The following is a 15,324-nucleotide window of genomic DNA, read 5'->3' as shown; positions in this document are numbered from 1 at the left end:
CAGACGACAACACACACCTGTCTTTCTTCACAGGAGGCAGCAGCAAAATACATCCCAGAGAAAAACCCTTAACTTTCAGAGAGACTTAGAACTAGCCTGGGTACCAGTCTGTTTAGCTAGCATTCCACTCCTTGTACTCTGTGTCATTGCGAAATCTTTGGCACATGACACAGATTACAAGGAGTGGATTGATAGCTAAACAGAATTTAGAATGACTGAATTTTAAAAAGTAGGCTGAAACAACCACATAATAGCAGCATAACAGTTATCAAAATGGTCACGGTGAAGAAATATGTTGTCTTATTCTTCCCCTTGGAGAACAGACAGCAGGTTAAAGCTCCTCACAACAGGGAGGACAAGGGGGAAGTATATCCCTCCTCTCATCACAATGCAGTGCTTCTGTAGCTCTTCTCATCTCTTCTCGGTCTTTACCTGTGAACGCTGGCGAGGGGAGAGATGGGAGAAAGAGGAGGGAGAGAGGGAGAGGAATATCCAACCCTGTCAACCCCTTATAGATGGTCTTCTCCTCTCTTCTTCTCCTCCTATACCTGCGGAACCCCTGGAGGGGACTGGAAGGAAAAGAGGGAGATAGAGAGGGGGGCTGCTAAAGCGAGAGCAGGTGATGGTAGTTGAGGACCCCCTGGTGCGTACCTGAGTCTGGATGCGGTTGAGTCCCCTGAACCAGAGGACCTGTCCCCTACGGAGCTCCATCTCAGCATGGTCGATCTCATCATCCCCCTCGTTCATCTCGTTTTCGGGAACATCCTCCTTATGGGTGCCGTGGCCAGCTTCCTTCAGGAACTTCAGGCGGTGGGTGGGGATGGCTGTGATCAGCTGGAGGAGAGAGGAAGAGAGAATGTTTGAATAAACATTTTATCTCACTCAGCACAGTAGGAGTAGTTATACACCCTGTAATGACGCTGTGTGATTGTACTGGGGAACGGTCGAGATCGTCTGGGAAGAAAGAGAGCAGTGCACATGAGAACAGTCAATTTGGTGCATTAACATTCAGAGCCACATACAGTGCCTTCAGAAAGCATTCACACTCCGACTTTTTCAGGAGAATAAAAGTGTGCTTAGCAAGTACCATAATATGCTGCATGGACTCACTCTGTGTGCAATAATAGCGTTTAACATTATTTTGAAATGACTACACCATTTCTGTACCCCGCACATACAATTATCTGTAAGGTCCCTAAGTCGAGCAGTGAATTTCAAGCACAAATTCAACCACGAAAACCTGGGAGGTTTTCCTATGGTTCGCAAAGAAGGGCATCTATTATTTTTACACTTCGGATGGTGTATCAACACACCCAGTCACAACAAAGACACAGGTACCTTTCCTAAATCAGTTGCCAGTGAGGACGGAAACCACCCAAGGATTTCAGCAGGAGACAAATGGTGATTTTAAAACAGTTACAGAGTTGAATGGCTGAGATAACAGAGGATGGCTCAACAACCTTGTAGTTACTCCACAATACTAACATAAATGACAGAGTGAAAAGAAGGAAGCCTGTACAGAATACAAAATATTCCAAAAACATGCATCCTGTTTGCAATAAGGCAGTAAATTAAAACTGCAAAAAATGTGGCAAAGAAATGTACTTTATGTCCTGAATACAAAGTGTAATATTTGGGCCAAATCCAACAACACACCACTGAGTACCACGCTTCATTTTTTCATGAATGGTGACGGCTGCATCATGTTATGAGTAAAGCTTGTAATTGGCAAGGACTAGGGAGTTTGAGGATAAAAAGAAATGGAATGGCGCTAAGCACAGGCAAAATCCCAGAGGAAAACCTGATCCAGTCTGCTTTACAACAGACACTAGGAAACAAATTCACCTTTCAGCAGGACAATAACCTAAAACACAAGGTCAAATATTCACTGGAGTTGCTTACCAAGATGACGTTGAATGTTCCCGAGTGGCCTAGTTACAGTTCTGTCTAAAATCGTCTTGAAGATCTATGGCAAGACTTGAAAATGGCTGTCTAGCAATGATCAACAACCAATAAAGAATAAATGTGCAAATATTTTACAATCCAGGTGTGCAAAGCTGTTAGACTTACCCAGAAAAACTCACAGCTGAAATCCCTGCCAAAGGTGATTCTAACATGCATTGACTCAGGAGATTGAATACTTATCTAATCAAGATTAGTTTTATATTCCATTTATTTAAACAAATATTTAAAATTTTTCTTCCACTTTGACAGAGTATTTTGGGTAGATCGTTGAACAAAAATGACAAATCAATTTTATTCCCACTTTGTAACACAAACAAATGTGGAAAAAAGTCAAGGGGTGTGAATACTTTCTGAAGGCACTGTAATACACACTCCCCTATGTATTCATTTGGACAGTGAGGCTAAAACCCTTCATGTCTCTATAGTCAGTGATTTTAGAATTGAGATCAAAGGTACGGTGTTACGTTCCCCATAGCACCTTTTATTTGAGAGCATGCTGATTCGTTTAAAAACAAATGCACTTTAATCGAGTCCACCGCTTTTGAAAGTACATTTAGTCAAAAGTGTGCATTGGGGTCAACATGGTCCATCCCCCAACGATTTGAGGAGGGGAATCACCTTTATTGTAGATAATAATATAATATGTTTCTGAACACTTCTACATGAATGAATAATGATGAGTGAGAACGTTTCAGATGCACACAGATCATGTCCCCAAAACCTGTCACCTAGGGCTGTCACACTGGCAGTCGTCATGAGTCAAGACCGCAGTAAAAATTCCACTTGCCGTTGAGTCACGGTAATCTCCTCTTATGCACATGGTAGTAGTACACACCAACTCGCTAACAATCGTCAGGTCACTAATGGCCTGGCATTCAGGCCTCTATTGTCCCTCAAACCATATTGACATCAATGCAAAAGCAATCGAAAATCACATCAAAAACACGTATCAAAACTGTATGCATTTACAGAAAATTTTAAGAAAATCAGAATTAAAAGAATGATTGTGATATTATACAATTACATAGCCTACACATATTAAGCAAGGCAGAAAAACTGTTTTAACATTTTTGGTTTATAACTGGGAGCCTAAATTAAACAAATTCAGAGTGAGCCTAAAATTAGGCCTAGCGTGAATTTGTATTTGATTTTGAATAGCCTAGTAATAGGGCATTTTTCTATTTTCATAAATAATAGGCTGACACATTACCTTTAACTACAGAATATCTCCTTCAGTTCTTTCTCAACCGGGTAGAAGAGGGTGTGTCAACAGTTAAATGTTTAGTTGTGAAAACATATTACTATTGATGTGCCCAGATAGACTTCGCTTAGTTTCCCAAACTAAGCACTGGGTAGCTGCAGGAACAGAGTTGGAGAGCCCATGGCATACAGAGTTTGGGCTGAACATCACCTGTTGTTGGTGAGAGGCTGCATGCTCCTCACTGGGCTACCCTGGGGCGGCAGGGTAGCCTAGTGGTTAGAGAGTTGGACTAGTAACCGGAAGGTTGCAAGTTCAAACCCCCAAGCTAACAAGGTACAAAACTGTCGTTCTGCCCCTGAACAGGCAGTTAACCCACTGTTCCTAGGCCGTCATTGAAAATAAGAATTTATTCTTAACTGACTTGCCTAGTTAAATAAAGGTAAAATAAAAATAAAAAACAGTGGTTGATGCATGAAGTGAAATAACCAGAATAACCTACCAAACATGAGTGAAAAATGAACCAGCTGGAAAGTGTCCTCCATTCGCTAATGGAGTGCATACTGATGACATGTGTTTTTTCACCTGCCCCTGTTCCTGCCAATTTGACAATGGACCACTCTAAATCTAAACTAATTTGACCTATCAGCAAAGACCAGATTCAATTGAGAATAGACTGATGAGTGAAAATATGATCACTTGGAGAACAGCATGTACAGCCTGAGGCAAGGAACAAAGCGCAAGCTTTTTTTTTGCAACTTTCTCATATCAAATCAAACTTTTTGTCACCTGCACCAAATACAACGTGTGGAATGCTTACTTACAAGATCTTAACCAACAGTGCAGTTCAAAAAAAGAGTTAAGAAAATATTTTCCCAATAAACTAAAGTAAAAAATAATAAAAAGCAACAAAATAATGAGGCTATATACAAGGGGTATCAGTACCGAGTCAATGTGAGGGGGTACAGGTTAGTCGAGGTAATTTGCACACGTAGGTAGGGGTGAAGTGACAATGCATAGATTGTAAACGGCGAGCAGCAGCAGTGTAAAAAACTAATGGGGGGGGTTAGAAGCGGTTAAGGAGTCTTTTGATCCTAGAATTGGCTCTCTGGTTCCGCTTGCCGTGCTGTAGAAAAAAACAGTCTGACTTGGGTGTCTGGAGTCTTTGACAATTGTTTGGCCTTTCCTCTGACTCCGCCTAATGTATGGGTCCTGGATGGCAGGAAGCTTGGCCTCAGTGATGTACTGGGCCGTACACACTACCCTCTGCAGCGCCTTAGATGCAGAGCAGTTACCATACCAGGCGGTGATGCAACCCGTCAGGATGCTCTCAATGGTGCAGCTGTAGAACTTTGAGGATCTGGGGACCCATGCCAAATCTTTTCAGTCTCCTGAGAAGGAAAAGGTGTTGTTGTGCCGTCTTCACGACTGTCTTAGTGTGTTTGGACCATGAAAGTTCATTGGTGATGTGGACACCAAGGAACTTGAAACTCTCGACCAACTCCACTACAACCCCATCAATGTTAATGGGGGCCTGTTCGGTCCGCCTTTTCCTGTAGTCCACGATCAGATCCTTTGTCTTGCTCACATTGAAGGAGAGGTTGTTGTCCTGGCACCACACTGTCAGGTCTCGGACCTCCTCCCTATAGGCTGTCTCATCGTTGTCGGTGATCAGGCATACCACTGTTGTGTTGTCAGCAAACTTAATGATGGCGTTGGAGTTGTGCTTGGCCACGCAGTCATGGGTGAACAGGGAGTACAGGAGGAGACTAAGCACACACCCCTGAGGGGCCCCAGTGCTGAGGAGCAGCGTAGCAGACATGTTGCTGCCTACCCTTACCACCTGGGGGTGGCCCGTCAGGAAGTCCAGGATCCAGTTTCCACATTCACTTTTAACAAGGCACACCTGTTCATTGAAGATCATTCCAGGTGAAGCTGGTTGAGAGATTGCCAAGAGTACGCAAAGCTGTCATCAAGGCAAAGGCTGGCTACTTTGAAAAATCTCAACTATAAAATATATTTTGATCACTAACACTTTTTTGGTTACTTCATGGTTCCATATGTGTTATTTCATAGTTTTAATGTCTTCACTATTATTCTACAATGTAGAAAATAATAAAAAATAAATAAAAACTTGAATGAGTAGGTGTGTCCAAACTTTTGACTGGTACTCTATATGCAGGAACACGTTTAATTGGAGAACCATCTAATGAGTGAACATGCAAAACATTCTTACGAGACTTAAAACAACATACATTCTATTTCCCCCCCAATAAGCACACGTTTTAAAATCAGTAAAGGATTCCTGCATAGCTATAAAATCTGACTGTAGTTTTGACACAGCCAGATCAACAGTCAAGGAAATAGCATACATAATAGTATCACCTGCACATAGATTAAGTTGACCATTTTTACCAGATTGACCAACAGTGTTTATATAAATAGTGAAGAAAACAGGTCCTAAAATCGACCCCTGTGGTACACCTTTATGTAGCAAGAAATTCAGACTCAACCCCAATCAATCACAATGGCCTGAGTTCTGTCACAAAGATATTCATGAAACCATGAACAGGCATCAGAACTCAGGCCTATCTAGGACAACTTAGTCAATAAAATAGCATGATCAACAGTATCAAATGCTTTTGACAGGTCCACAAACAAAGTAGCACTTTTCATTTTAGTGTCTAAAGCATTGACAAGATCATTAACAACTAAAGAGGTTGCTGTCATAGTGCTATGTCCAGGCCTAAACCCGGATTGGTTTACATTAAAAATACATTTCTCAGATAAAAAAATAGAGAAGTTGTATATTTACCAAGATTAGAGAATCTTAGCTGGACAAGAAAGACTTGAAATGGGGCGATAATTATTAAGATCACTACTATCGCCTCGCTTATGGAGTGGCAGCTCAAAAGCTGATTTCCATACTTGGAAAATTTCCTGATAACAATATAAAATAAAAAATGAGGGTTATTGAGCCAACATTGATGGGCGCTGCACACTCAAGCAGACCAGGATCCAATTGGTCGCCCCCTGTGGATTTATTGTTGTCTGTTGCTAGCAAAGCATCCAGGACTTATTTTTTAAATAGCCTAAAAGAAAAGCTTTCACTATCATTTCTCTGATAATTCAGCAAATTTCTCCTATCAGCATCCAACCCAATATAATTTTGAATAGAATGGTAAAATTCTACATCAGCCCAGGTCCTTTACGATTTTTTAAGTCACATGGAAACTTCAGCTCAAACAAGCTATGCACAATAGGCGGTTGCAGGCCCTGTCTGATGGTTGACATTGAAATAGTTAGTATGGCTATACGTTTGCATAGAACTGCACCATTTGGTCTATCCCCATTAGTAATAGAGGAAGGAGAAGAAATTGGAGATACTTTTCCAAGGTTAGCGCCATAGGGTCGGAGGCCGCAGCCAATGTCAATATGAGGAACTCAGAGTAACCAATGATGGAATGTTATAAACTGACTTCCATGGGCTTTGGTTGCTATTGCGCAACAGCCCAAGCCCTCTACGTGATTTAAAAACCAAGGGGGTATTCAAGTTTATGGAATTCTCATTTGAACTAAAAGCACTGGGTGAGCAGAACACACACTCCTCTCTTGAGCTAACAATAGCAGAACCAAGAGGAATTCAAACTAATGGGTACAAGATTACAACTGACAACACCCCCAACAGTAACGCTTAGAGAGGATGGGAGATATATGAGTGGGGCTTGGTACGTCTCGGAGTCAATAGCTTAACGCGGACTTGAAAGATCGGGTCCTGGCTCCGAGATGGTTTGGGTGGAGTACATCATCCCTGTAGAGTATCTTTTGTTACCAAAAAAGTGTCAAAATTGTCAATAAAAGTTAGGCCATGTGAGTAAGACTTTTAAACAGGTTAACATTCACAATGCAGCAGGGCCAGATGGGTTACCAGGATACATACTCACGAGCATACACTGACCAGCTGACAAGTGTCTTCACTGACATTTTCAACCTCTCCCTGATGCAGTCTTTAATACCTACATGTTTCAAGCAGACCACCATAGTCCTTGTGCCCAAGAACGCTAAGGTAACCTATCTAAATTAATATCGCCCCATAGCCCTCACATCTGTAGCCATGATATATTTTGAAGGGCTGGTCACAGCTCACATCAACACCATCTTCCCAGACACCCTGGACCCACTCCAATTTGCATACTGCCCCAACAGATCCACAGATGGGGCAATCTCTATTTCCCTCCACACTGCCCAACGCCTATGTGAGAATGCTGTTCATTGACTACAGCTCAGCCTTCAACACCATAGTGCCCTCCAAGCTCATCACTAAGCTAAGGACATTGGGACTAAACATATCCCTCTGCAACTGGATGCTGGACTTCCTGATGGGCCGGCCCCAGGTGGTGAGGGTAGGCAACAACACATGCGCCACTGTGACCCTCAACACGGGTCCCCTCAGGGGTGCTTGCTTAGTCTCCTTCTGTACTCCCTGTTCACCCATAAATGTGTGGCAGTGTACAAATCCAACACCATCATGAAGTTTGCTGAAGACAACGGTGGCAGGCCTGATCACCGACGACCATGAAACAGTCCATAGGGAAGAGGTCAGAGACCTGTTAGCGTGGTGTGAGGACAACCTTGCACAACACAAAGGAGCTGTTCATGGACTACAGGAAATGGAGGGCTGATTACGCCCCCATTTACATTGACGGGACTGTAGTGGAGCTGGTCGAGAGCTTCAAGTTTCGCAGTGTTCTCATCCCTAAGGATCTATCATGGTTCACACACAACACAGTCGTGAAGGCACGAGAACCCCTCTTCCCCCCAAGAGGACTGAAAAGATGTGTCATGGACCCTCCGATCCTCAAAGGGTTCTACAGCTGCACCATTGAGAGCATCTTGACTAGCTGCATCACAGCTTGGTATGGAAACTGCTTGGCATCTGACCGCAAGGTGCTACAGAGGGTACTGTGTACGGCTGGGGCCGAGCTCCATGCCATCCAGGACCTCTATACCAGGCGGTGTCAGAAGAATGCCCCAACAATTGTCAAAGACACCAGCCTCCCAAGTCATAGGCTGTTCTCTTTGCTACCACGCGGCACCAAGTCTGAAACCAACAGGACCCTAAACAGCTTCACCCCCAAGTCATAAGGCAGCTAAATAGTTAGTTAAATAGTTAACCTAATAACTACCCGGACTATCTGCATTTACCCTTTTTGCACTACTTATATGTTCATATGTACCTCAACTACTTTGTAGCCCTGCACATCGGCTCCGTACCCCATGTACAGTATATAGCTAAGTTATCGTTGCTCATTGTGTACTTATTATTAACCTTGTAGCCCTGCACATCGGCTCCGTACCCCATGTGCAGTATATAGCTAAGTCATCGTTGCTCATTGTGTACTTATTATTAACCTTGTAGCCCTGCACATCAACTCCGTACCCCATGTACAGTATATAGCTAAGTTATCGTTGCTCATTGTGTACTTATTATTAACCTTGTAGCCCTGCACATCGGCTCCGTACCCCATGTGCAGTATATAGCTAAGTCATCGTTGCTCATTGTGTACTTATTATTAACCTTGTAGCCCTGCACATCAACTCCGTACCCCATGTACAGTATATAGCTAAGTTATCGTTACTCACTGTGCATTTATTATAACTTTTTTTTATTATTTCTCAATTTTCTCTCTCTCTGCATTCTTGGGAAGGGTTTTCTACACCTGTTGTTTACGAAGCATGTAATGAATAGAATTAGATTTGAGTATACCATTCGAGAGCTCGGACTTGAAAATAACACCTTGTCTGATCTAATCGGTCCACTGGTTTCTCCTCCCATCATATTGCTTGGCAGGCTCATGCATTAATAATGTTTCATATGAACTTACACGGAGTGTACAAAAAGATTCCTAATATTAAGTTGCACCCACTTTTGCCCTCAGAACAGCCTCAATTCATCAAGGCATAGACTCCACAAGGCCCATGTCGACTCCAATGCATCCCACAGTTGTGTCAAGTTGGCTGGATGTCCTTTGGGTGATGGAGCATTCTTGATACGGTTGAGCGTGAAAAACCCAGCAGAGATGCAGTTCCTGACACACTCAAACCGTTGTGCCTGGCACCTACTACCATACCCTGTTCAAAGGGATTCAAATATTTAGTCTTGCCCACTCACCCTCTGAATGGCACACATACACAATCCATGTCTCAGTTGTCTCAAGGCTTAAAAATCATTCTTTAACCTGTCTCCTCCCATTCATCTACACTGATTGAAGTGTATTTAACAAGTGACATCAATAAGAGATAATAGCTTTCACCTGGTCAGTCAATATCATGGAAAGAGCAGGTGTTCCTAATGTTTTGTATACTCAGTGTATATCGTTCCAGTAACTCAATTAAATTAATGGTCTGAAATTCATTAATTTAAAGCATTCCCTCCATTTCTCCCAGCAATAATGCCATTTAAGCGCAAGCAAGGCAAAACTGAAGAAAGGGTTGTCCACAGAGAACTTACTAAATTACTGTAATTCTATGGTGTTGTCAGCATAGAGATACATGGGCCTCCCGAGTGGCGCAGGGGTCTAAGGCACTGCATCGCAGTGCTAGCTGTGCCACTAGAGATTCTGGGTCGAGTCCGCGACCGGGAGACCCATGGGGCGGAGGATAAATTGTGGAGGACAATTGGCCCAGCAACGTCCGGGTAAGGAGGGTTTGGCCGGCAGGGATGTCCTTGTGCCATCGCGCACTAGCCACACCTGTGGCGGGTCGGGCGCAGTGCACGCTGACACGGTTGCCAGGTGTATGGTGTTTCCTCTGCCACATTGGTGTGGCTGGCTTCTGGGTTAAGTGAGCATTGTGTCAAGAAGCAGTGAGGCTTGGTTGGGTTGTGTTTTGAAGGATGCACTGCTGTCGACCTTCGCCTCTCCCGAGTCCGTACGGGAGTTGCAGCGATGAGACAAGACAAACTACCAATTGGATACCACGAAATTGGGGTAAAACAAGAAATAAAGAAAAATAAATTTCAATGACTATTTATATTGAATGGTTCTAGTTAATTAAGTGGTTGCCAGCCAGTTTGTCTTCATGTGACTGTTTTTAAGACATGGGTTGGTTAAGCAGAGAGATATATTAGGATTCCCCAACTGGTAGCCCGCGGGTGGTTTTATTTGGCCACCAAAGTTCTCTGAGCAAAAATAAATAAATAAAATACAATTTGGTATTTTTTTAATGGTTTATTGTTGGACATAAAAGACTGTAAAAACACCAGGAAACCAGCTCCAGGTGATTTTAATTTAAGACATCAGTTCCCAATTATTCCCATGCATAATAGAGAGACGCATGCCATTTGGGATGCAGCCTAAACCAAACTGCAGTGTCAGTAGAAGGGTGTCAAACTTTCTTGCTGTATCATTCCTTAGGGTGGAGATATAGATACTAAGGTAATGTGGTGCTGCGTTATGTTCTCTTGTCTGCATTTTAAACAAGGTACGCTTATGTAACAAGTCATGATGACTCAAATTCATTTAGTCACCTCTGAACGATTATGCTTTCAAAGACTCCCACACACAGACAAACACAGAAATGTATATGCATGCACGTACACATGCTGGAGGGCATCATCATGTAATATTTTAAAATGGGTGATTCAAGCCCTGAATGCTGATTGGCTGACAGCCGATTAATTATAGGCGGATACAGGGAGACTTACACTAGCTTGTTCTACCTAGTTTTACAGAGAGCCTCCTAGCTGAATTCAGTGTGGGGAAGCTCGTCTTTGAGGGTACAGGCTCCTGTCTATAGACAGTATGAGATCTCTTTCTCTGTATATATGAGTCTGTGGGTGTGAGTGTGTAGGTGTAAAGTGAGAAGAGCGTGTGTCTTTGAACGTGTGCGTGTGAGTTCATGCAGATGGAGAAGTGTGTGTGCTGTCTTTGAACGTGTGCGTGTGAGTTCATGCAGATGGAGAAGTGTGTGTGCTGTCTTTGAACTTTGTGTATATATATATATATATGTGTGTATATATATATATGTGTATATATATATATATATATATATATATATGTGTGTATATATGTGTGTATATATATATATATATATATATATATATATATATATATATATATATATATTCACAGAGGAGTATTGTGCTGGGTTCTCGTCCTCTGGGGTGTGGGCAAATGTGGGCCATGCTGCTTTCATGTGCGCCAGCGCTCATTACCACAGTGACGTATGTGATGGTAACCACGGAACGCAACTGCTTTGTGTTAGTTCACTGGCACCTATAGTACCAGCTGTCTCACGCACACACACACGCACGCACACACAGAGATTGTTTGTGTGTCTTACCTGTCCCCAGAGCAGCTCTCCCACTCCAATGAAGACACACCAGAGCCACTGGTCAATGCTCAGAGCTGTGCAGGAAAAGGGCTTTCCTCCAAACTGGACAATGACAATCTGAGACAGAGACACAGAGTGAGTGTGTGTGTACCTGTAGATCTCATAGACACTAATACAGATGGAGAAACAGTGTGTGAGAGAGAGAGAGTGCCTGTGGTGTGTGTGAGTGTATGCCTGGTTGTGTTAGAGTTAGTTTTAGTCCTCATTTGGGCTAATATTCCAGAGTGCTTACACATAAAAGTGCAATTTATAATACAATCACATGTTCAAATATAACACACTGTTACAAACAGATATACACTGATGTATTGACCAGATAAATACTATTGACAGTCTGAAAAGATAGATTGATAGATCTACCCTAGTCTGCACAACCTTCCAATTTAGTATATTTAAATTGTTCTAAAGTATTGTTTGAATTTATAAAGTATATTGAAAGGTTTCTGGTTTGCTCAGATTAATTAATCTATTTCTTCATTGCTCTGAATCAAAATGTTATTTTGCCTATTTCTCTTTTCTGCCAGAATGACTCAGGTGGTGGACAATCTATTCCTAGTATTGACTGAACGTTTGTCTCTTAACAAATGAATACTTAATGAGAAGTGAACCAATGCAGCTACCCTGCGGTACTTCACAGTCTAAAGCATGAGGGAAAGAAAACGACCAATTGATCAAGGCGGACTGACAGTTAGATATGACTGTACCCAATTCAACACTGCCTCCTTAAACCCATGGTGCAATATTTTTGTCCAAATTATTTCATGATCTGAAATCTACAAATATTACTACCTGCCATTATCCATAGCATTGAGCCAATGGTTAGTCATGTCAACCAATGCAGTGGTTGTGGATTGGTTTTTGAGATAAGCATGCTGATCGGCTGTGATCAGATCATTCTTTTCCATGTACTCCCATATTTGTCTACTCACAATAACCTCCAATATCTTACTGAGTGAAGGGAGTTGACTGATTGGTTGACTATTGGCAGGAAAAATGTGTTCTTTTTATTTGTTATGTAACCTTTATTTAACTAGGCAAGTCAGTTAAGAACAAATTCTTATTTACAATCACGGCCTACACCGGCCAAACTCGGACGACGCTGGGAATCCCAATCAAGGCCGGTTGTGATAGAGTCTGGATTTGAACCAGGTTGTCTGTATTGACGCCTCTAGCACTGAGATGCAGTGTCTTAGAGCACTGCGCCACTTGGTAGCCCCAAATGGATGGACACAGCTTAGCATGCTTCCATACATTTGGAAATTTCCCAAGGTTCCAAAGAAACCCCCAAAGATTTGTCACAATCAAATATGTATTTCAGTGGAGCTGCAATCTGGGGAGCAGCATAGCGAAGTAAAAAAATGTCCATAAGATCATAACCTGTAGATTTGCCATTTGGTATGGAAGTTTTTTATTTATTTGAGAAAACACCTCACCCAGGTCATCATCAACCCATGGAGATGGATGAGCCCCAACTGTACTCTTTCTTACTGGGGCATGATGGTCCATTACCCCAGTGAGCAAATCAATAAAACATTCTGTAGCGTGATTTAAATCATCCTCTAGATAAGTCCGCTCCCAGGGTACAGCAGCCAAATCATTTTGAAATTGCTTGATTGCATGATTTAAAACATTTTTTTTTTCTCTTGACCACAAGCTTTGGGGGTTTCTTTGGAACCTTGGTGTTCATGGTTATGGTCACAATATTATCGTCTATCCAGCAGACAGGCATTGATCTGGCCTCTAAGCATTGCAATGGTATATTATAGAATATCAGATCAATGCATGTGTCAGAATAGTGACACGTCTTTGTTGACGATCTAGTAGTGTCATTAAGCATTTGTTTCAAACCACAGCTCCTCTCAATAATTTTGTTATATTTGAATTATTCTGATCCAATTTATATAAAATCCCTATGATAAATATATCTCTGTTACTATGTGTGGCCTGGTCAAACCCAGTGCCTATGTCATCCAGATAAGACACCTTTGAGCTAAGAGGTCTGTACACACACCCTATCAATATGGGTGCCTGGTGAGGCAGATGTACGAGGCTATAGTGTATCTATTTAACATACATTAAGGTCATCCCTAGGGCTGTGGAGGACACAAAATCTTGTCTACCGGTGATTGCCAAGCAAATAATTGTCAGTCTCACGGTAATTGACCGTTAATTAGCATAAACACACTGAGCATCTCCTGGCTTCCAGCCTACAAGCCACTGATGCAGACCTTCGTAACATACATTTTCCTGATCTGGCTATGCCATATGGCTGTGGGCTATGCTAGTTCATTTAGTAGACCAGATTTGGATAGAATTCCATGGCATTATTTTATAGTATGAAGAATACAAGTGAACAAAGCTGAATAAAATAGGAATGAGGGAGTGCTCACATCCGGCTATACTGTGTTGAGCGATTAACAAAGAAATAGGTCCCCCTATAGGCTTAATTTAGAGTTCTTAATGTAACTTGTTCTACAAACGTTGGGCTGTATGTTTTGATTCTTAATACATTGTAAAGCTGCATGATGCGACTAATGATGATTTGAAAAAAGCAAACAGGTGCCGAGTTTGAAGGTAGGTCTTGAAATGCATCCACAGGTACACTTCCAATTGGCTTAAATGATGTCAATTAGCCCTATCAAAAGCTTCTAAAGCCATGACAATTTTCTGGAATTTTCCAAGCTGTTTGAAGGCACAGTCAACTTAGTTTATGTACATTTCTGACCCACTGGAATTGTGATACAGTGAAATAATCTGTCATTAAACAAAGTAGATGTTCTAACCGACTTGCCATTTGTTTGTTAACAAGAAATTTGTGGAGTGGTTCAAAAGCGAGTTTTAATGATACACTTAAGTGTATGTAAACTTCTGACTTTAACTGTAAATATAGTAGGCCTGGCCTATAGAAATCTGATGCCATCCTCCTCTTTTTAAGAGGCCATCACTCTGTTTTCTCTAGCAATTGCATAGCCTTTAGAAATATTGCGCAACATGAACTCATTGGGTCTCATGTAGTGTTTGATTCAATTTTCGATTACATTTGCATTGATGTCAGAGTGATTAGAGGGACAATAGAGAGCTGAGTACCAGGCAGTTAGCAAGTTCGGTAGGCTACTAATGTCCATCAGCAGCATCAGAGTTTGTAGAAGCCTAATTACTGTGACTAAACGGTCACGTGGAATTTGACTGCCTTCATGACTCGTGACTGCCGGTGTGGCGGTAATAGGTTCGCCGCAACAGCCCTAGTCATCCCTCCTCTTGAAAGGTATAGGATTCTGAATGTACAACGCTACACCTCCATCTCTATTCCTGTCCCATCTACGTTCATTTGCCCATTGTTAACGGATGTATCCAAATGTGTTTCGGTTAAAGCTAGAATGTGAATGTTATTTATGTTGACCAAGTTCAAAACCTCTATTTTATTAGGAAGGCTACATACATGAACACGGGCTATATGCAGCCCTTTCCTTGTCAAGTGAAAACCAGTAGAGCATGTATTTCTTGTAGTTGAAGTCGTGATGATACACGACATCACACAAGCTCAGGTTTGAACGACGCTTTAAAATTGCCAGGGAGTGATTCTAGAGTCCCAATGCAATTGCGTTGCCCGTTGACGTAAAGTCTATCCATCACCAAGGAGACTCGTTAGTTCAGGCAATGCTTTTTGTTTTCATGATGGGATTTTTTTCTTCTTTCATTGATCTCCGTGGGGAAGTGATCATTCATTCCAAAAGCAGTGCATCTGAGTTCTCCGCCCCTGCTCTTCA

The 15,324-nt window shown here is 42.1% G+C and overlaps 1 protein-coding gene across 8 annotated transcripts in view; it reads right to left on the bottom strand.

The window, feature by feature from the left end:
• Window positions 1–15,324, bottom strand: part of LOC112244844 (plasma membrane calcium-transporting ATPase 1) — a 144,911-nt gene that overhangs the window by 10,938 nt on the left and 118,649 nt on the right. For all 8 annotated transcript variants that reach the window (XM_024412662.2, XM_024412663.2, XM_042299363.1 and 5 more), the window contains 2 exons: window positions 11,507–11,614; window positions 652–834 (listed from right to left, as the gene is read on the bottom strand). In XM_024412662.2, coding sequence (XP_024268430.1) covers window positions 652–834; window positions 11,507–11,614 — 291 coding nt within the window. The remainder of the gene's footprint in view (window positions 1–651; window positions 835–11,506; window positions 11,615–15,324) is intronic.

This window comes from Oncorhynchus tshawytscha, linkage group LG02 (genome assembly GCF_018296145.1).
Source record: "Oncorhynchus tshawytscha isolate Ot180627B linkage group LG02, Otsh_v2.0, whole genome shotgun sequence".
Classification (NCBI taxonomy): Eukaryota; Metazoa; Chordata; class Actinopteri; order Salmoniformes; family Salmonidae; genus Oncorhynchus; species Oncorhynchus tshawytscha.
Note: the sequence above shows the minus strand (reverse complement) of the source record. Positions and strands in the feature narration are given on the sequence as shown.